This window comes from Lytechinus variegatus, chromosome 4, assembly GCF_018143015.1.
Source record: "Lytechinus variegatus isolate NC3 chromosome 4, Lvar_3.0, whole genome shotgun sequence".
Lineage (NCBI taxonomy): Eukaryota > Metazoa > Echinodermata > Echinoidea > Temnopleuroida > Toxopneustidae > Lytechinus > Lytechinus variegatus.
Window position 1 is genome coordinate 7,092,738 of NC_054743.1, and position 23,514 is coordinate 7,116,251.

The window sequence follows — 23,514 nt, forward strand, 5'->3', positions numbered from 1 at the left end:
TGCAACAAAATAAGTTTATTGTATATCTTGATGAATCGAGGCACATCGAGCTTATTTAAATTATGTATTGTGTATATGTATGATATTGAATTTGATGTATCACATACATTTTGCATTTGTTTATATGCGTTGTGGAGAAATATTGAATAAAGACTTTCTTTGAAAAAGAAAAAAAGTCATCTACAAATGAAAACACCACTGAATGTTTAATACAATATATCTGTTTATCACTGAAAGCGAAATTAAGAGATACCCCGCCCCCCAAAAAAAAAATGTAGTAAAGCTCTTCAGGCATGGATACTCACAATTTGTAAAGATTTATCAAGGAAGAAAACGATCCAGGGTTGATTACTTCTATTTCATTGTTTGATATGTCTCTGTTAATTTAATTTAAAGAAAAAGAAAACCATGTAAGATCGAGATGAATAGAAAAGATGGCGGAAAATGCGATTTTTCGTGATGTAGTAAGGCGAGTGTTCAAATTTTCTAATCAAATATTTGTTATTTGACTGCAACACAATCTACTTTAACAAGTAATAGAAGTAATGTGAAACAACAAATGACATTCAGACTAAAGCAGATTTTCCGAAATAAGGGTTGTAATGAAGCGATTACCACAAGAAACCGAGCAGTACACGACGATGAAAACGGAACATACGAGGGTGACGATGCAGTACATGAGGGTGACGATGCAATACAAGAGGGTGACGATGTAGTACACGATGGTGACGATGCAATACGATATGGTAACGATACAATACACGAAAGGTGACGATGTAATCCACGAGGGTGACCATGCAATGAAAGACGATGATAATAGAATACACGATGGTGACGATGCAATAAACGAGGGTGACGATGCAATACACGAGGGTGACGATGCAATACACGATGGTGACGATGCAATACACGATGGCGACGACGCAATATATGATGATGACGATGAAATATACGATGGCGACGATAGAATTCATGAGGGTGACGATGTAATTCACCATGCTGACGATGCAATAGACATGGGTGACGATGCAATACACGACGGTGACGATGCAATACACGAGGGTGACGATACAATACACGATGGCGACGACGCAATATATGAGGGTGACGATGAAATATACGATGGCGACGATAAAATTCATGAGGGTGACGATGAAATATATGATGGCGACGATAAAATTCATGAGGGTGACGATGCAATGCACCATGTTGACAATGCAATAGACATTGTTGACGATGCAATACAATATGGCAACGATGCAATATTTGAAAGGTGACGATGTAATCCACGAGGGTGACCATGCAATGAGAGACGATGATAATAGAATACACGATGGTGACGATGCAATAGACGAGGGTGACGATGCAATACACGAGGATGACAATGCAATGCACCATGTTGACGATGCAATAGACATATGGGTGACGATGCAATACATAAGGGTGACGGTGCAGCACACGAAGGTGACGATGCAATACACGATGTTGACAATTCAATATACAAAGATGACGATTGGAATGATGTAATACACCAGGATGACGGTAAAATATACAACATTGACGCCATTGACAATATGCATGCCACTGAAAATGTTATACATAGGAGAGCTTATAAAAGAAAAGGATTTGACATAATTTAAAAGAGTAGCAATACTAACACGTTGATGAAGATACAACAGTACAAGTCATGTTTATTGAAAAAATGAGTATGCGTATTGATAGCTAGTGGGAGAACATTTTGAATGATTATCATACTATAATAAACTGATTTCAAAACCTTTTATGACAGAAAGAACTTCGTTAATATAAATGAAATCTTGCCGCTAATAAAGAACAGCAAAGCATCTTAAAATCGTATTGATTAAAGTAGGTAAACTTTAATCTTGCTCACAATTCGGCTAAGAGTTTGAACTCTCTGAAGTCAATATGAATCGCCTCTTCCAGCGTCTTGTTTACTTGAATAGATCTTCTTTCCCTCCTTTCACTCAAAGCCACACCGCTCAGATTTCTAAAAGAAATCAACAAATGAATACAAATATGTTAACATTATCATTTCGTATTTGAAAAAATAGGAGGAAAGTGTGAAGGAAATCCCACCAATATAACCCATTTTATGTTAGTGTTTAAAACAGAAAAATATATTAATGTCGTTGGCTATTTTCAATTTAATATTAATAAATCATATAGAGATTGACCTGTTTTGGTGGAGTATTCCGGGATCATCTTCCTTGAGGTATTATGTAAAGTTTGAAAACTCGAAGTGGTCAATATTTGATAGATACCAATAATGATCATATTTTTTTTTTTCAATTCATTGACATCCCATATGTTAACTTCATAAAATAAATTATTTATTTTGCATTAGTATTTTGACGTTCTAGTTTTTGTTTGGAATAGGTTAACACCTCGGGCAGACTTCCTATTCAATCATAATTGATTAAACCTGATTTCTCATGCACCCTGCTACTGAATGATGCTTACAAAGTCCTTGTATTTACTGGTATAGCTCTAGCTGATTCTAAGGTCCATCCAATATCAGCCGAACATGTGTATGCTAGACCGGTACACTCACATCCAGGGGGACATGGTTTACCTATATTGGAAAATGAATGAAAGAAACGTAAATATGAAAATGAAAAAATGCATTAGGCCGAGATGATCATGATTATGGTGATTATATTGACGTTTATAAAATTCCATTTTAAAGTACGTCACTTAGGTTGATAGGGGAAAGAGTTATCTTTTGATAAAGGATTGTACTACAGTTTGTGTATCATAGTTGGATGTTAAGAGAAGTAAAATTGTAAATATTTTACTTACCTTTGGAATTACAATCAAGTGAATATTCTTTACATTTTCTATGATGTAGGGCGAATTTCGTAACTTTGCCATTATCATTACTACTAACGTTATTACAGGGCCAATTAAAATCAAGGTTCTCATGGAAGATAAAATAATGACAAAGCTATTAAAATAATAACTCTTTATCAAATGAGTTCCAGAATAAAAGCTGGAATGAGTATCCCTCACCACAGAAAAACTCATCGTCTCCATCCGGGCATTGCTTGATTCCATCGCAGACTTGAGATTGGTTTAAACAAAAGTTCTCACCATGACAACGGTAACTTCCGGATGGACAGGTGTAATTATCTGGAGGATAATAGGATACATCAGAGCAAGTAAAAATCCAGTCGTCACGACGAGTTTTATATGCTATAAATTTCAATTCATATAACAGAAAATAGTAATCATCATGTATCTAAGTAATAAAACACAAAATGTTATTTTACATATATCTTACTTGTTACTTCCCATTCCCCTCTGTAAGCGTATTATATCAATTCACTCACATATTAACTTACTTAATGCATTGATAAGGTTTGTGACGTCATACTCACCACAACCAATCTCGTCCTCTCCCGTCGGGCAGTCACGTGTTCCATCGCAGCGGCGCCTCAACGGTATACAGTAGGAATGCGGACATTTGAAAGTAGATGAACTGCACTGAAAATCATCTGTACACGGCAGAAAGAAGAAAACATCGAGAGTATATTCATATCGGCAGCTAACTTTATTGGATGATTATGTCTCAGTCATACAATCGAAATTGACTTCAAATCAAACAATGGTATATCACTGAAAATAATCTAATAGCCTTTGTTGGTATGGAGTCGGTGGTATTTGAGTTTTATTTTTCAAGTTAATCAGTGCTTTGATATTTTTCATTAGTACAATGATATCCCGAATGATTTTGATATATCTCAGGGATTTTTCTAATTGTGGAGCGTTCTGGCCCAGTGGATATGTCTTCTGACTTTGAAACAGAGGGTCGTGGGTTCGAATCCCAGGCATGGCGTAGTTTCCTTCAGCAAGAAATTTATCAACATTGTGCTGCACTCAACCCAGGTGAGGTGAATGGCTACCCGGCAGGATTAATTCCTTGAATGCATGAGCGCTAAATGGCAGCTCGAGCTAAAGCCGGGGTAAAAATAATAATAACATCGTGCCTCGGAATAGAATATTTCTAGTTAAATGGCACGATACAACTGCCTTTTAATCATTTCTTTAACTACTAACTAGAAAAACGTCTAGAAAAAATTTGTTTTTTAGGTCTATAAGTATTTTAATATTTATTTAACTCTATAATTCATTTTCAATGAAGTAAAAAAAGCAAGATAATGTGTCTATCATACCACAATGTCTAAGGTGGGTGACGTCACGACATCCAATCTGCAGTCCGTATTCATCGAAGTCATACAGACAGGTTGTCTTACGATCTGCGCATGCTCCGTTATGACATTGGATTTGAAATTCACTTGTGCACTCGAAGCTCGACAAGTTAAATCCTGAAAGTGAAAAAAAAAATCATAATATTGAATTGCTAGAATTAACAAAATACAAGTAAACCTGGCATCTACTCGCTTATTCATCGGTGATCATGAAAGAAATGACAGTTTCACAATTCTATAAAGAACTGATGCATATTCACAATTACAAAGTTAAGAAGAAATCTTCCGATTCGCTTAGCAATTGGTCAGACCTAGTCACATGATACTTACGACAATAGTTAGGCTCGTCCTCCCAGCTGTTTCCTGGGCAATCTTTAACTCCATCACAAATGATTCGCTGAGGAAACCAAGTACTATCGTAGCACTGAAAACCAACTGATGAGGATTCTGCATTATGAGAAAGAAAATATATATATAAATATATATATTACAATTATTGCACGGAGAGTCACTTTTGTTAAATCGATATGAAATGGCCAAAATGCAATGATATAAGAGATATAATATTGATGTACTTGTCATGCCTGTGTGTCCAGTTTAAAATATGCGAGCAATGTAGAATCTATTCTAGCTTTGGCACTTATTGTCTATCGTCGAGCGAGATAATTCTTTTTATATAATTACTTTTAGCATACTTTGAATAATTTATTAAACGAATATGAAACAGCAATGCACATAAATTACCTTGTTCACGGTTACTGGGCTATACGAAATCAAACCCCGGCCTTTAATGTAAACTCCAGGACACTCGATCACAATATCAGCTATAAAATAAATGGTGTTCATGGTAACATGTCTGGCACAAGATTACTGGATATTTTTAGTGTGTTTATACAACATTGACCAGCTGACTTACCACAAACTTCTTCATCCGAACCATCAATACACTGTGGAAGAAGATCACATCTTTGACTCTCTGGAATACATTGACCGTTTGAACAGGTGAATGAATCATCAGAACATCTAGGATATACTATAAAATAATGAGGGAAGATTAAAGCTTAAAGTTTTTCTTGTAACTGATATCATGTTAGTTGTTACACAAATTATTAGAAAATACGTTTAATATCAACCATTAACTTCTATCTTTTTTTAATCAGCTACTAGTATTAATGCTTGCAGGTCATGCTTTGATTAACCAAATGGACTCTGAGATTTTTTTTTCCTATCCACGGAACTTATTGACGAATCATTTATTAATCAATGTGTTTGATACGATTGTAAAATATTTGCAATCCATTACGTCTGCTATATATTGCTGGGGGCCGCTTCATAAAGCTTATCGTAAGTTAAAAACGACTGGTGATCCTTTCTTATACGCGCTTTACCATCGCCAATGAATATACCATTTTTTATACCAGATAAAAAAGGATCACCAGTCGTTCTTAAAGCCGTTCTAAACTTGAGAACAGCTTTATGAAACACCCACCTGGTGGGTGGGTGTTTCATAAAGCTGTTCGTAAAGTTATGCACAACTTTACGAACGACTGGAACATGTTCTTAATCATAAGTCAGCTACGTAGGGATATATCATACAGCACAAGAAAGGGTCACCAGTCGTGCGTAAAGTCATTCGTATCTTACGAACAGCTTTATGAAACACCCATCTGGTGTGTTAAGTTTATAAAGATAAATGCAATAATGGGATACTCACAGCAGTTTTCTTCATCTGAACTATCTTGACAATGCTTGATGAAATCACAAAAGAACGACACTGGAATACATTCTCCTGACCCACATTGGAAGAAGTTCTTTCGACATGGTGACGAGGTTATTTCCTCTCCTTCGCTTACAGTGGCTGGAGGCGAGGTTGCCATTTGAGTAACTATGGGTAAATATTATTGGAGATGGGCGAATAGATAATGAGTCGTTTAAAGTTTCAAACGTGTCAAAATAAAAAAAAAATTAACAGTGAAATACCCTGCTAACAATATTAATTAACTGTTCTAATTAACATGTTTGTTATATCCATGCCAATTTAATGACGATTGAAAACTCTGAACCAATTTTATCTATTCAAAAAGCTTCTTAATTTTGTTAATTTTCATGAAATGAACGGATTTGTATGTCATAGGCCATATTCGACGCTTCCAATTATTTTTCTTTCATACACTCATAGAACTATGTCTTATATAGGCCTAATATTCATATAGAACAGCTAATATCCGGAGAATATAATCTTTCAGGTGGATAAAATTGATTTGAATATGTTACAAATGTTTATTAGTCATACCAGGTATACACAGACCCATGTCTTCATCACTTCCATCACTGCAATCATTTCGCTGGTCACAAACATATACATTATGGATGCACTCTCCTGATCCACAGCGAAATAATTGGGAAGGGCAGCTTCGAGCGGGTTCTAAACGGAGAAAAACAACAAACATAAGAATCATGATGAAGTTGGTGATATATTTCTTTGCACTAACCGCTAACAGCATTCTAACAACTCCAAATTCATTCTCCTACCATAGATCGATGCCATATCAGCAATTAGTAGCAGAGAGTAAAAGAGATTAAATGAAATATGACAGTATTATTGCCATGATTGCGAAAGATTGAAATACAATATCACATAAATATTATTTGAAAGTTGGAGACGTCGTATTAAGTGAAATGTTAAATCAAAATATTACTTAAAACAATAGATATGTAGATTGAGAAGACACTTTAAAACCATCTTACCTATAGGTAACGCCCAACAGATGAAGGCATCAAACTCGTCTGAGCAGTCAACCCATTCCATCTCAAAGACGTTCAGGTCATTTTTCTTTAAAATCTGGCACGAAGAGTATTCTTTCTTTGACAGAAGGATAGAAGTTACGTCATTTCCGGCGGGCCATACATTATCTGCGTAGAATATCAGTTGCTTGATCTTTGATTGGTCGATGTTTGTTAAGAAGTTTGAGCCTTCAGGGCACTCCATTGGTGACGTCACATTTTGGGTGTCACTACTGCGGTGAAGTGGGTGGAGTCTAATACATGACGAACCAATCAAGTCGGCGCTTGAATCACATTCTGTAGAGGAAATTTAAAGTGGTATATATTTTATCAAATATATTGGAAACCAATGGAACTTTGATAGTAATTCGATGTAAATTCTGGTGTCTTACCCTTGGATATGTAAGGTCCGATATGCACACTGGACATCATGGTAATATCTGGGGAAAAAAGGGAAAGAAAAAAAATGTTTATATATATCACCAGATTAACAGATCACTGATTATGTGGATAACAAATTGCCAAGTTTTACAACATTACATGAACATGGTTTTAGACAACAAATGGTATCGTTACTTCAGGACACATGGATCTGTTAGGGCTTTATTGATCGGCATATAAAGTACTAGGAAATAAAGTGAAGCTTAGGGGAGCGTTTCATGAAAGGACGTGTCGGAAGTTTTATCAGACAAGTCCTGCTTTATCGGACAATTTCCACAGTAACAATGATTCTTAGCTAATCAAAATCAAGGAAAGTTTTTTGGATCTGACAACTTGTTTGACAAAAGTGTTAATGAAACACTCTAAAGGTCTGGAGCACATTTCATACCAAAACATACGCCTATAGAAACACTCTCATTGTGGTATTAACGTTGTAACATGCTGAATAACCAATCAAACTCGATGATACACTTTCTCATAATGGCAAGTTTTCGATAACGAAATAAATGTTAGCCCCAGATCTCGAGCCAATGACTCGTTTCTAGTTTTTTTTTTAAAATCAAGTAGATAAGTTTCACCGACTGCTAAGATAGGAGTCATGAAAATAAGTTACGTGGAGTTAAGTCGTAGATAAGATTTAAATGAATAGAGATCCATATACCTGAAGATTTTGTAAGAGGTTTTTCACAGACCATCTGCATAGCACTCTTAGACGCACAAGGTATGTCATGCCATTGACTCATAGAGTGAAGGTTGAATAGATCGATGAGGGCGCACTGTTCCAGATCTCCGCCGTTCGGCTGTCTCAGCCCCCAGTCACTGTTCCTAAAGGGAATTAAAGCGATATGGTACAACATTGATATTGCCTAAACTTTCTAGAAGAGGAATCCTTACAACAATACCTGCAATAAGCCGTATGGATGTACGAGCTTAATCTTAAACGAGGCTCATTATGAGCCCAAGTTGATGGCCTTTCCTTGACATCATCTTCAGGGATAGGGTGTATCTAGCACTGGAGTAATGGTTATTTGCGGTCAATTTGTTTAGAAGCGTCTGGGCAGATATGAACCATAATAACCAGAGTGGTTGTTCAGTCTACCACGGATTACTACGGTCTACTACGGCTGTATTACGGTCTATAATCGCTCTACGACCATGACAACGTAAGTGCGACCGTCCAGAATGTTCAAGACGACCATGTCACTGTCATGAAAGACTATTGACCATTGCTCTGGCATGTCTTGTGTAAGAGCTCTTTAAAGCTCTTCGAGCTTCTATTGTAGATATTAATGAGGGTAATCAGTTGTGTTTTAGCTCTTTTAAGAACGTATTGAAACACTATTGTGAAATTGAAAGGGTTCTCAGTCAAAAACATCATAATTTTGTTTTATCATTAGATAATGGTACGCATGTACAGTTGTTGTAAACATGTTCGCTTTTTCTGCTAATTGAATTGTTTTCGTGTTTGATTTTGAATGAAATCTTTCTATGAAAGAAAAAAAAAGATATTAATGCCAACGACAGTTGAAGACGTTTATTCTCACCTATCCGGTATATACCAATCAGCATAACTCAAAGGAGTGTCGTCAACCCATCGATGAATACGCTTATTGCTTTGATAGGTGAGACCTGTAAGGGATATATTAACAAGACTTTATGCACAAATTTTTTTCGTTTGAAAAATAGACAATCCTATACAGGTGAAGAACCAGTTATCGTTTGCTGAGGAAAATAATGTCTGAAATGTCCGTTCAATAAAGTATTGAAATCGCACATATTAATGCCTATTTTGTTGCAGACTATTTTTCAGCACCAGAATACTGAGCAAGTCGTGGAGTAGTGATAAACTTTTGAATTAAGTTGCCATAGCGTGAGAAGCGTCTTAAAATATTTTTCTGTTGCATATCTTCTGGATTGGGTTGCATCGCCACGAGAATTAAAATAATACTCAACTGACCTATGAAAGTCCGGAGGTTCTCTGCGAACCAGATGGATGTCAACAAGACATGAACGAACTGCATCTCCTCGATGTCTCCGATGCTGACGAGATGCGCTCCTTCATCCTGACACATCCGGTTCGCATCGGTCCATCTTACCCCAGTTTGAGTCTGACGGAACGCATAACAACTGTTTGAGTACATCTCCCATCCTTCGGGACAAGATGCGGAAACAGGAGGACGCTCTCCCTCTCCTTTATTGGAAAACAATAATGAACATTGAGAAATGCATCGATAAAGAGTTTTGAAAAAAAAACAGACCTAGGAAAAAAATAGTAAATTCTTCCCGTGAGTGAGTATACCTTGTCATGTCTTTACATATTCACAAGTTGAGTATTCGTCTTTTCTTGGAAAGAAGCAATGTTTATACCCTTTAAACTTTCCAATTTGAAATGTATTCATTCTTAAGATGCTCTGAAATATTTTTCCAAACAAATTCCCTGTCCTCCCAATCGTAACTGGTAACATGATCCCATACCTCTGTAATCAGCTAGATTCCGTTTTCATCGTTCATTTCATTGTGTTCTCTTACTTTACTCTTTTATTCCATCGTGCTCATTCATGTTCTTTTTTCCAACCTGTTCTTCTTAGCCACTGTGTTCACCTCTCTTTTCATACCTTCTTCTGGTGCTGAGGTCACTGATACCACTGTCTCTTGAAAGGTCATGCCTCTGTAGACGGCGTAGAAGCCTCTACCACTACCACTCCCATCTGATCTGAGTTGCAGCATCATCGTGTTGAAGCTGGCCTCTACAACGTCAGGAGGAGGGTGGTTATTGCAGTATGTATCGATCAATTTAGTCATGTCTGTAGCTCCATCATAGATACTTAGTGTGTCTCCTTCGCATCTGAAAGTAAGCAAAAATGATATAATAAAATATCGTTCTGTCTGTTGGTAAATTCGTTACTGGCATTGGTGCTGGTAATGGTATTGGTAATGGCATTGGTAATGGTATTCTTAATGGCATTGGTTATGGTAATGGTAATAATAGGGGTAATTGTATTAGTATTGAAATTGATAATGGTCGTTTCATTGGCGTGGCTTTTCGTAGTACTGGTATTGGCAAGGTTTTGTATATATCGGTGTATTATACCAGAAAGCAATTCGATTGTTGTTATTGTCTATTCATCTACTATAATGAAGTTGATGTATTGACGATATCGCAACTGTCATCATTTCTTGACAATCTTTGCAGAAGAAATAGGTACGACAAAATTATTTAGATAGCGTTTTAATCTTCCGTTTAACAGGAGTTGGACCATTTCAATTACATGACGTTGCCAATTTTTAGCTTAAGGTACGATAGATGATAGTCAGATCTTAGTGTGGTAAGGGAATTCAGTAATTACTCTCGTACCTTGAACCTTGAGAGTTAATATCAAAGTCATCGAACCGAAGCTGAATGAAGGTTCCATGTTTACTGGTGATCCGCCATCTTGGACGTGCATTGACTGGATATGGTAATGGATAGTAGGGTGATGCAATGGCTGCATTGTCAAGGTTACACAGGATCTCTGACTTGGTGGAGTCGTAGTTTCCAATGTTGCATCCTGGGACAGCTGTACAGATGGTAATGAAACAAAATAAAAACATGGTTAAAATAATTGTTCACCCTGGTATCCTGGCACCTAAAAATAATCGGTGTTTCATTGTGGAAACGCAGGCTTATGAAGACATAGAAGCGGGAACACTAGCAAATGTTTTGGTAACATTACCATCGAAACTTTTCCCCAAACTGGTACCTAGCAATGATTTTATAACACTATATCTATCGATTATTTCTTGAATGATTGAACACCATGGACATGATGAATAAGTACAAGAGTCAGTGGCTGTATATAATATTTAAGGACCTGATCGCAAATATCTATATACGTTTTAGTTCACTTGCTTTGTTATATTGCACTTCATGATTTTTTTGGTAAATTGACCCTTTCAGAATGTGGTGCTGGATAATTTTTATCTGCATATACCAATAAATGATGATGATGATGATAATAATAAAAATAATAATATAATAATTATTACAATAATAATTATAATAGTAATAGTGATAATAATGAAAATAATAATAATAATAAAATAGGAAATACCAATTTCACTTAACAGAAATATTATATGAACGACGTAGGCGCACCTTTCGATGTATAAGACACTCGGAATCCACTAGACCCGGTATCTAAGCCAGTCTGGAAGATCACAGTCACTGAAGAAACATTAGTCATAACGAAGGCGGCGCTCTGACCACAGAAAACATGACGTGTGCGACCTTCATCCCATCGATGTTCTGTCGGAACGATCTCGACAGAATCGACGCAAGCTCCGGACTCGACGTCGTGGTTGATGTCGAAGTCGGTGAAGTTAAAGAAGATGAAATTCCCCTCAGGGAGTGTGACTGTCCAGGTACAGACTGAGAATGGAGCAACGTTAGAATCACCAAAATTCTCCAGAGAGAAGTTTCCAGTATCTGACGTGAAGGGTTCCTGTATGCCACAGCCTGGAGCACACTCCTCTTGGGAACGGGAACAATCTGTACATTGAAATAAAGCAAAAATGCTTGCACCATTTTCAACTTCATTTCGACTAGCTACGTAAACATCAATGCCCATAAGCGGGTAAGAACTAACACTTTACCAAGTCTACATTACAGAAGTATTTCCTGTGTACCGTATGCAAAAAATGGCATTGACAAAAATATGTTGATACAAATATGTCACAAACATCTGTTTATTTGTTTGTTCTTGTTAATGAAAATATATAGCAAGTCTACATTACAGAAGTATTTCCTGTGTACCGTATGAAAAAATGGCATTGACAAAAATATGTTGATACAAATATGTCAGAAACATCTGTCTATTTGTTTTTGTTAATGACAATATACCGAACTGAAAGAGAATTTCAAAATGATTTATAGTTGTAGACAAATCATTCAAAATAGATGTATATGCAGAAAGGCTCAGAAAGCTTGAGAATAGAAGAAAAATGAAGAAAGAAATACAGATATCTCTCTGTTCAAGATGTTCACACAATTACCCAGTGTATCATACGTTGCAATGAATCCTAACTTCTTAGGCATCCCTGATTCCAATGGACCCATCTCTAATCGCAATGTGACGTCATTTGATCTTGTTTTGACCTTGAGGTCACGGAAATGACCGCAGTACGATCCTCGTAGCATATAACCTCGGTTCGGAATATGGTCGGTTATGTTCAAATTATCCATGCAGAGAGCCGCGGACTGGCTTGAACGTCTCAAGATCATTTCATGAAAAGTAAACCTGAAAATGAAAACGAACGTGAAAAAAAATGTTTAGGCCTCTTTTGGCTACATAGCAAATTTTAAAGATAATTCTCATTCAACGACAGACATCGTATTCGATGACAACTTTAATCAAGTCTTATACCATAGAAGGAAAAGTTTAGGAGGTTGATTCATGGCGCCCTTACTTCACAACGGAATCGGGTGGTATATTGCGAAAATGCTGAAGGGTGAAATACAATATTGAGAAAACAATGTTGCATACAAGCCTAGCGTTAGAAAGGATCACTTTAGCAACCTCCCTGAAGGTTAGTCATAACCTTTTCACATTGTAATGACATGGCAAAGAAGATGAATGATACATCTTCAATAAAAGCGCTTGTCTCCTTATTAATCTTGAGGAAAGTCTGCTGACATCTAAAGGCCACCGCACACCTTACGACTGTTCGCGATCCGATTTTTGAACAGATCGCATTTTGCTCATTTTCTGAAAATGTGAATGGAAAATATCATTTTATTTGAGGTTGAAATTAATTGAAAAATTACTAATATAACCATTATGAAAGATTGCAAGCCTTTATTTTGGAGTAAAGGTCAAATTAGTTTCAAATCGTATCCAACCGTACGACTGCTATAAAAATTCGCTTTTATTCTAAGAAGGATGATAGCATTGTCAGAGATTTGAACATACGTGTCCATGCGATGATTTAGAACATTAAACAGTAAGATAATCCATGTTTCAAAAATAGCATCAAATTCTACTACGTTTTATTCCCAAATAGGGTCGCAGACCAATCGTAAGGTGTGCGGTCGCCCTAAGAGAAACAGACTATTTATCAATTATCGAATAATTTCGTACAATACACGACCATTACCTACCTGATAATTTGACCTTCCGGTACATGTATTCTCATCTGACACCACTGAGCTGTGTTGTACCATGGTGGGAAACTGATTGATTCAATAAGACCGAAAGGTAAGGTCGTCTCGATGTCGGATTGACGTGACTCCCATAATTCCTCGCAGGAGAGTGATGCAAACTCTGTAAAGAATATGAAATGGCATTTTTTTTCTTTCATAGAAAGATTTTATTCAAAATCAGACACGAAAGCAATTCAATTTACAGAAAAATCATGAAGTGAACATGTTTACAACTGTACAAGCGTACTATTATCTATTGATAAAACAAAATTATTATGTTTTTTACTAAGAAAACTTTCAATTTCACAATGCGTTTCAATACGTTCTTAAAAGAGCTAAAACTCAACCGATCACCCTTACGAAATTGCATTTCTGAGAGAGATTGGTAGGTTGTTTCGATAAGGAGATGATATGTGAATTGGCAAACTCTGAAATAAATCGAAAATTGATTAAAAAACAAAATTACCTCCATCTGTAAGGATGTCACTGGACTTTAAAAACATTTTTTTCTTGCGAAGAAAGATTTAAAAAAATAAAATAGAAAAATAATTCAATTTATAGAAAAATCAAGAAACATAACTAAAATAAGAGTTAAGAGTTCACAGGAAGATGAAACAAAGTTATTCATTTGTCTGTAAATTCATCCTATTTAGGAAAGCTGCAATTGCTCCAAGTTATTCTTCAAGAAAACTATACTGGCACAGACAATACTTTCAGTGAAATATGTTGTTTTCTGATTCTAAAGTTTTATGAAAAAAAGATTCAAGAACTGAAATGCTTTACAAGTTTTGTTTTAAACATCCCCTTCCCGATTTTAAGGTATCTTGACAAGGAATGTAAGAACTAAGATTAAATGATTTACCTGTAGAGCATATAGCTGAGCCATCATCTTCGACCATCACCATTGGTGTAGGATCTGGTGACGTCACTGGTGGAGACCAAGACACCCAGCGACGACGATGATTCACTGCGTTACGACGGTCACGTGGGGATACCGATGTCTGAGGATGTTAAAAGGAAGGAAGAAATAATTTCTTCAGGAGACGGACAGTCGACAGTCTTCTTTCCAGCTCAACAACTCCACTTAACGATTCAAGCCAGATGTCTCTTATCTCTCCGATTACTCAAGCCTCTCACATTTACTTGTTTAAAGTCTAAAGGACTACACTCAATTCAGAAAGGAATGCTCTACCTTCTAACCTTCCATTTTCTCGCTTCTCCTTTCTACCTTTACCTCTATCCATTCTTCTTAACCCTTCTAGGACCCACCAAATGCATGACATGGTGTACCGTAAACCACTTCCGCAATCGTCCATACCACGATGGAAACCCCACCCCCCCAAAAAAAGCTTGAAATTGAGTCAAACCTAGACTTACCTCGTGTCCATTCAAATCCCTTCCGGAAGTCAAGAGTGAATCACGTGGTCTACATTCTAAGGCTGAGGTGGTGTTACCAAACGGTGATTCATCAAAGTCAGCATGAAACTCACACGTTGTTCCGTTCTGTGTTAAGCTTACTCTCGATAGCGAACGGAATTTACTTTCACAAACGGCTGGAAAGAAGGAATAAATCGCATGACTAGTATAAGTTCATTACATTATTGACCGGATTTCCATTTTGAATTTGTTTTATTGTGACGATCAATTTGATACCAGAGGCTTAATCCCATTATATCAGGTTCAACACAGAGTTATTCTAATTAAAAAAACTTGCAGTTACTTTCTAATGACTATATTGTCTGGTATTTTTCATCTTATTTATTGAAGTTTTATATCTATCTAATGAATACGTAAATCGCAATAGTGAATGACTGTGACAAGTTATTAATCCTTAACAATTCTCAATCACTTACATATACATTTGGTTCCATTAAGGCCTTCAAGGTAGTATCCTTTGGGACAAAGACAATGAAAGCTGCCCTCTACGTTCTTGCATTCATGGGAGCAACCGTTGTCTCTAGTTAAGCACTCGTCCATGTCTAAGAGAAAGAATAAAAAAAAATTAAACAATAACAGGGTGAGTTGGTTGAAAAATCATTTTAAAAATAAAAATGATTACTCAAATCAAAGCTGCTATCTAACGAAGATGTGAAGATATTTCTAGTAGAGAAGAGACGAAAATGGATGATCATTAATTTTATCATGAGATAATTTCCCTGCAACATAAAGCTGGCAATCGCACCCAAAGAATTCGACTTAACCCCGGTATCTCTTTCCCCAATCCTCAGCTATTTGACCTCTGCAATCTGGGGTAGATATTAACTTATTACCATTGTCAGATGAACAGCAGAAGAAAATCATAACTCCCTTTTTTTCGAACACATAGATTATCAATCGATTCTAAACACTATGAAAATTCAACTGGCATTGCCTATTTCCAAATCCTCAGGTGTGTGGCCGAGTGGTTTATACACATGAAAGTCAGAGGTTCAAACCCATGCCATGGCACCAATAGCCTGAGTAAGGCATTTTTATCTACCTTGCCTGTTCATGTCTTTGGGATGTTGACGCCAGGCCAGTCTTTTTTTTCTTAGAAGTATCTGATTGATACACGTCTGTATAACAAACATTAACACAGTCCTAAAAGCCCCCACTCACACCCACACACACCTCCACACGCTCACCTATCTGACAAACCGTGGCTCTCGAGATAAGGTCATCTTTACATTTGTAAGCACGCCATCTCATGTCGTCATCCATGTCAAAAGAAACGCACCAATCAATGGTCGAGTTGTTGTCCACCTGATCGGGTGTCCATCGGAAGTTATCGTAAGTGATCGGCGTACCGTCTCGCCATGTGAATGTGTGTTGGGCCTGGGATTGGAGCATGCGCAGTCCAATCACATACTGGTATCTGTATGGTAACTCAAACCTACGGATAAAAATGGACAATATAAATTACATTGAATTACTTAAAGAATACCCTTTAAAAGAGAGAAAAGGTGAAAAAGAGAGGTTCATTCGTGTATCGTAATTCGTTCAGTGCACAACGAAAAAGTAAATTGGTAGTTCCCAATAGTTCAACAGTATTTTGGTTCTACTGGACTCACATATCAAATTTAAAAAATATCAAGTTAGAAAACTTAATGAATCCTATACCAACACTACTTTTCAGTTGTTAAAAATACATTGCATGCAAAATGAATGGACATATTCTTACCAACTGTTTGTTGGTTCAAATAATAACATTTCTGAGTGAGTAGAAATAAAATCCATAAACAATTGGCTATGAAGGCTTACTAACTTTTCTTTGTGATCATCAAGATAACTTTGTGTTTCTTGAGATGATATTGATATAGGATAGCTGTCTTCCATAAAGATCTTATCACATGCATTCTCCTTTTGATTGTTGACTGTATACAAACAGAATCCCTCGTGCTCATCACCGGATTCTGGACAGATCTGACCATAATCTGGAAAGATTAAAAGAAAATAGACCAATTAAAAGAATAATTTATCCATCCATGTGCGAAATGCTAATTTGATAACACTGAAATTATGTTTTTTTTTTAATTAGTCTTTTGAATATTGGCGATTGAAATATTATAAAATTTTGAATTTTCCCTCAAATAGTATTTGATATTTGAAAGAATTACAAGAAGATATTATTTCAAACTAGTCTCTCTTTTTTTTTTTTTGGGGGGGGTATCTTACAATACAACAAGGACAATTTGAAGTATGAATATCCCTGAAGACACACTATCATGCACCTGTCAAGCTTACTAATAGAAACTTTCTAATTTACCCACAAGTTTGCAGCCTATGAGTTCGAATCTCATACAGAACTGTCCTCTAGATGACCTTGGATTAAGACGTACCGCTGTAGTAATGAATGGTCTCTCTAGGTCGTGACGCATCTCAGTATGAGGATCAGGGTACATAGGGAAATCCTATTAATGGAAAGGATGAGGAATAAACAAATAGAAAGGGATGCGTGAGTACGAGACGTTTAGACACAAATTTAGTTCGATGCAATTTATGTCGATCTTGACAATGAAGAGTAAATGGGGTTAAGTCTGTCATTTTGGTTTTTTTTAATACAATATAAGCATTTTTCTTCTAATTTCGGGTTATTGACGTTCAAAACATTAGCAACGCTGGGCTTTTTGCTATATATTGCCTCAATCATGTTAGTAACAAAAATGCGATGTATAGGGTTTCCGTACCCATCGTTCCTAGGTAGGCGAACCAACGAAACCAAAATCAAACAACCTATGAAAAATGGTATACAGAACAATTTGACACAAACAAAAATGTATCAAGAAATAGAGTTTTAAACTTACTGCGATTGACATATCGTCTATGGTCGCTATATCATGTTAAAGAAAATTCCTCCGAAATTATTGAAGATAATTCAAAAGGTCTTTCGATTTTTTTTGACAGTATTTATAAACATGATAAACATTCATAAATTACCACTCCATCTCCAAATCGGTCAGTATAGAGTCTCCACTCGCTGTTCCTATCTGTGGTGAGAGTGGTAGGGTCACTGTGGTACTTGCTTCGATAGAGTAATCTGTAGTACTCTCCCCACAGGTACCTACTGGTCCAGGAGTCGTATCCACCCTGGGTGATGACACCGGTGATCGTGTGGTATCCTAGTAGATTCACCTTGGGAAGAAAGAGGGATGAAGGAAAATTCGCGATTGGTATTATGATTGATGGTGGTAGTGATGACGGGGTTGGTGATGGAATGCAGACGATAGTGATTGTGGTGAAGTTTGTGGTAGTGGTAATGGTGGTGGTGATGATGACGATGATGAGATAGTGATATTTGTTAAAGTGGTAATGATGGTGATCTTGATGGTGATGGTGATGATGATGGTGGTGATGATGGTGATGGTGATGATGATGATGATGATGGTGATGATGATGGTGATGATGGTGATGATGATGATGGTGATGATGATGATAATGATGATGGCGATGATGATGATGGTGATGATGATGGTGGTGATGATGGTGATGATGGTCACGATAATGAGGGTGATGGTGATGATGATGATGGTGATGGCGATTGTGGTGAAATTTGTGGTTGTGTAAGTGGTAAAGGTGGTGATGGCGGTGGCGATCATGGTGAAGTATGTAGTTGTGGTAGCGGTAGTCGTGATGACGGAGGCAATTGCTGTGAAATATGTTGTTTTAGTAGTTGTGGTGGTGATGATGATGATGATGATGATAAAGATGACCATGGCTATCGCTGTGATAGTTGCAGTAGTGGTGGTGGTGAAGATGGTAATGAAGGCGTAATATTCAAACCAATTATTAAAAATGATTAACGCCGTTCCTCGACGAAATCATTGGAAAAGCGGCAACATTTTCATGACTTGGTATCTGACGATATCATACCTCAATCCAGTGATGATCCCCCCAGCTGCTTGGTATCCAGCATTCATCAGGGAAATGAAGTCTACCAGAGGTATGTGGTCCAAACCACTCATGAACCTCAGAATTGATCTGCCAATCATTGATGAAACGAGATTCCATACCAAGACGACTCCCACATCCTATGCAACAATAAAAAGTTTGACGTTGATTCGTTTAGCAAATGTCTGAACATACCACACTTTCAAAGTTAATACGAAAGTCAAGCACAAAGCCAACTCAAGATGATTATAAAAGAATAAATATACTTCTGAATGAGTGGGTACAGAATACACATTTCGGAATTATCTGACAGGCAATCAAAGTGAGTGGGTTACCCCCTCCCCCCCTCCCCAGCAAGCATAACATACACTTTTAGATCACACCTATATTTTAATGCAATATTTGTATGATTGTAAGTAGAGCGTTTTACAGGAATGGGTCTGTTGTTCGGTCAGTCATGGAATTATTCCACGTAGTTGTAAGGTAGTATAACAATATTTATAACACAGATGACAGAAAAGTAATCGTTATAAAATTATGTACTTTATTGTTACCATAGTCATGATAGTAAAGGATAAAGGCAATACCACCAATGTTTGAAAATAGGGATGTAACATATAGGAGGAATTATGTTAAATAAAAAAATATATATAATGAGATAAACATGAACCTCTTGAATAAAATGATATTTTTGTAGAGGAGGGGGGGGGGGGAGCCATGGCGGGCATCTTCTTGAAAATACAATAAAGATTCTTGAAAACATATAAACAAATGTTAATGTTTTACTTACGTCTGTGTTTGCATCCAATAAGTTCAAGACGAAGACACACTCCTTTGTGGCTGAAAAGAACTACCAGTTGAATAACCTGGGCAACTGTAGGCTTCTCTAAGTTATTACGAACTACGGTATTATTATCGCTGTTTGCGAGGAAAATCTGTGGATGCATAATAAAGAAATCTTTATTAGGTCACATGCTTAGCTATTTATCAACTTATGATAATATAATCACTTCATGAATCAAACTGATTTGCGTAGCATTTTTGTACATGATATGAAGCAATAATATAACTCTCCCCTAATTATTTCTTTGAATAGAATTTATTTAAACGTGTCACGTGTTGTAGACTTGAAAGCGTAGAAAGGAATTTCTTCAGGAAGAGATAAAACTTCATTAAACCCAAAGGCATGTTACTTTTTCAAATCGTATTTGTATAACATTAGCATAACGGTATCTGCCATGGTTATAGGCCTATGCAGTCAAAAGAAAAAAAGTTACACGTTTGATAGAAGTTATACGTTATGACTACGTCCTGTGGCCCATAACACAAAGCTTAGCAATGATCATAGAACATTTTTCAACAATGGATTCCATTGACTACAATGTACAATCACTCCTAAAATCAAGCGTGCGATCAAGCGCTAACCTTTGTGTTACTGGATCCTGAAGTTGCAATGCTATATAGACATACCAACAAACCGATCCCCAAATTGACCAATAACATTCTGTCAATGGAAATATAATAATAGAGTTTGCCGGTCTGGAGTCGGTTTCCCATGTGTGACTATGACACAAGTTTGTTAAATGGACCTCCAAACTCACCTTTGTTTCATTCCCGACCATGTATGGTTTGAATGGGGCGCCCTCTCCTTCTGGTTGTTCAGAGTATCGTAGACTGTAAGCTGTTACCCATCGCTTACCACATCCCTGGGTCAACACAGCTTTGATCAGGTACTTCTTCCTTAGGTCAACCTAGGTAAAAATACAGTTTATAAAAAAAGAATAGAATGATGTATTCTATGATTAACATGGGCAAGTTTAAATAAAAGTTCCTGGATTTGGGAATTAAATTGTAAAAGTTAGTGTCATTACTATGAAATGAAATGGAGGGGAGGGTATAGCCATGGAGGAGAGAATATTACGAGATGAGACATTGAAAAAAATGAGATAAATAGAAAGAGAGAAAGAATGTGAGGAACTTTATGACAGAAGTTAAAGGGACCTTACTTGAATCCATTCTTTGACCTCTGGTACCGATGATGCCTCGTAGTGACCACCGGGTGAGTGAAAAGATGTAGGCATCCAGCCACTCCCATCTCTTTGCTGACCGTATGGACGTAGTCTGGACATAGCTGGAGCGTTGAGGGCGTCATTCAAACTCGACGATGCCGTGATTTGACTGGCGTGTATCTGGCCATTCTGCATGCCGAGAGTAAAATCACAATCTGAAAGACGAAGAATGATGCACAATAAAGACATTTATCATAGGCCTATATCTGTCAAGTTTAATTGTTATCTTCCAGGACTCGATTTAAAGCCATTCAAGGGTATTTCGCCATCATTGCAGAAAAGAGAATACTCGTCCTGGTCCTATCTTACCAAAATCATTCACAAGTTTGTTACTGACAAAACTCTTAATCCTAATGTACATAATATGCAAAAATTAAACTAACATAATACACATAAAAAGGTTTATTAAACGATATTTGGATAAATTAATTTTTAGGGGGAAAAGATAAAAACTCTTTGGTTTTATTAAGATCGCATGTAAAAAGATAACATAACCATAGGCATACACCTTTGTGTCCCCAGGCATTTTCTTTCTTTCTTTCTTTCATTCCTCCCTTTTTTTCTTTCTTTTTTTCACAGCAAAAACTGTGGTGTTAACCGGTGTACATAGAGGACCACACCAGTTATTTTACACCGGTGTTTAATTGGTGGTGTTAGTTTTACACATATAGGTGTTATTACAACACCTATGGTGGTTACATTTACACTCTTTGGTGCAATGTTCAATCTCTAGGGTGTTATTTTAACACCCCAGGGTGTGGTCCTATATTAACACCAATTGGTGTCAGTTTTAACACCACAGTTTTTACAATGTTCTTTCTTTCTTTCTGTCTCTCTCGCCTGTCTTTCTTTCTTTTCTTTTTGTCTGTCTGTCTGTCTTTCTTTCTTTCTTTCTTTCTTTCTTCCTTCCTTCGTTTTTTTTTTTTTTGGGGGGGGGGGTCAAACTTTCCTACAGTCCCCTGCAGTGGCCACAAATCACAATAAATCTTCGCGTCTGAACCTACATGAATGTCATGTTATCTGGATAATTACCATCATCTCGACACCCAAGTACTTCGAGTCTGAGTGAAATGTTTTTATGTTTCTCGTAAGGCATGATGCGGAGTTCAGCAGCTCGGATCGGTGGGTCGAAGTATATAGGCCGCTCACAGTGAGGCTCTCCATTCGCTCTGAATAGCTGAGATATTGAGAAGATAGAGGAGGAGAAGAAGAAGAATGAGGAGGAGAGGCAGAAGAAGAAGAAGAAAAAGAAATGAAGGAGAAGAAAAAAGAAGAAGAAAAAAGAAGATGAAAAAAGAAGAAGAAACAAAGAAGAAGAAGAAGAAGAAACAGGAAAAGAAGGAGAAGAAGAAGATGACGACGAAGAAGAAGAAGATGACGACGAAGAAGAAGAAGAACAAGAAGAAGAAGGAGAAGAAAAAGAAGAAGAAGAAGAAGAAAAAGAAGATGAAGAAGAAGAGGAGGAAGAAGAAAAAATGAAGAAGAAAAAAGAAGAAGAAAAGAATAAAAAGAAGAAGAAAAAAGAAGAAAAAGAAGAAGAAAAAAGAAGAAAAAGAAGAAGAAGAAGGAGGAGAAGAAGAAGAAGAAAAAGAAGAAGATGAAGAAGAGAAAGAAGAAAAAGAAGGAGAAGAAGAAGAAGAAAAAGAAGAAGAAAAAGAAGAAGAAAAAGAAGAAAAAAGAAAAAGAAGAAAAAGAAAAATAAGAAGAAAAAAGAAGGCGGATGAGGAGAAGAATAGAAGAAAAAGAAGGAGAAGAAAAAGAAGACGAAAAGAGAGAGACACAAAATTATAGAAACACCGGATTGGAAAGAGGGAAAAGGTATACGATTTGACGAAATGGTGCATAACAGTACATAATAATATAAAAATATTGCTCGCTTAAAAAGTTGAAACGACGTCTTTAAGCGTTTACATATCTTATAATCCCAGACATAGTTATCAGAATATTCATGTAAAAATAATGCTCCTCCATAATGCAAGAGATATGCAAGGTGCCAAATAATCCGCTTATCAAGAAATGCCTAAGGGCGTCCATGGGCAATGTGTTAGAAAGGAACAAGTACATGAATAAATTAATGAATGAATATATGAACTGTTACATCAGAAAATGGATTGATATTTCATAATGAAAATAACTTAATGTGCGTGACGGAATGAAGTATAGTAATTAGACTTACTCTTTGTTTTGCTTGTGTCAAAATTTTTCACTTATTTACAAAATACATAGCGGACAGACAGTTTTTTAATAACCAAATCGAATTTTCGTTTTGTAGAAACATATTAAACTAATCGACAACACACAAAAAAGAAAGCATTTATTGACAAGCTGCTTATAAACAAGACCTAAATGATTTAATGGTTAGAATGGGTGTCATACTGATGGCATATCTATCTTTATAATCCTCCCCATTACACTTCTTCATTTTGCCTGACATTAGTTTGACGTC

General features: G+C 36.6%; 1 protein-coding gene across 1 annotated transcript in view; it reads right to left on the minus strand.

The window, feature by feature from the left end:
• Positions 1-23,514, minus strand: part of LOC121413278 — a 76,053-nt gene that overhangs the window by 28,189 nt on the left and 24,350 nt on the right. The window contains exons 10-41 of the mRNA XM_041606044.1: positions 22,101-22,245; positions 21,006-21,223; positions 20,601-20,750; positions 19,790-19,934; positions 18,982-19,139; positions 18,049-18,243; positions 17,378-17,522; positions 16,877-17,045; positions 16,257-16,504; positions 15,486-15,611; positions 15,010-15,185; positions 14,495-14,633; positions 13,591-13,753; positions 12,486-12,730; positions 11,590-11,982; positions 10,810-11,011; positions 10,070-10,299; positions 9,412-9,645; positions 8,999-9,083; positions 8,116-8,279; positions 7,406-7,453; positions 6,978-7,310; positions 6,523-6,654; positions 5,944-6,114; positions 5,146-5,262; positions 4,560-4,676; positions 4,194-4,346; positions 3,399-3,515; positions 3,031-3,150; positions 2,482-2,593; positions 1,892-2,008; positions 306-377 (exon numbers count right to left, since the gene is read on the minus strand). Of these exons, the coding sequence (XP_041461978.1) occupies positions 306-377; positions 1,892-2,008; positions 2,482-2,593; positions 3,031-3,150; positions 3,399-3,515; positions 4,194-4,346; positions 4,560-4,676; positions 5,146-5,262; positions 5,944-6,114; positions 6,523-6,654; positions 6,978-7,310; positions 7,406-7,453; positions 8,116-8,279; positions 8,999-9,083; positions 9,412-9,645; positions 10,070-10,299; positions 10,810-11,011; positions 11,590-11,982; positions 12,486-12,730; positions 13,591-13,753; positions 14,495-14,633; positions 15,010-15,185; positions 15,486-15,611; positions 16,257-16,504; positions 16,877-17,045; positions 17,378-17,522; positions 18,049-18,243; positions 18,982-19,139; positions 19,790-19,934; positions 20,601-20,750; positions 21,006-21,223; positions 22,101-22,245 (5,339 nt within the window). The remainder of the gene's footprint in view (positions 1-305; positions 378-1,891; positions 2,009-2,481; positions 2,594-3,030; positions 3,151-3,398; positions 3,516-4,193; positions 4,347-4,559; positions 4,677-5,145; positions 5,263-5,943; positions 6,115-6,522; positions 6,655-6,977; positions 7,311-7,405; positions 7,454-8,115; positions 8,280-8,998; positions 9,084-9,411; positions 9,646-10,069; positions 10,300-10,809; positions 11,012-11,589; positions 11,983-12,485; positions 12,731-13,590; positions 13,754-14,494; positions 14,634-15,009; positions 15,186-15,485; positions 15,612-16,256; positions 16,505-16,876; positions 17,046-17,377; positions 17,523-18,048; positions 18,244-18,981; positions 19,140-19,789; positions 19,935-20,600; positions 20,751-21,005; positions 21,224-22,100; positions 22,246-23,514) is intronic.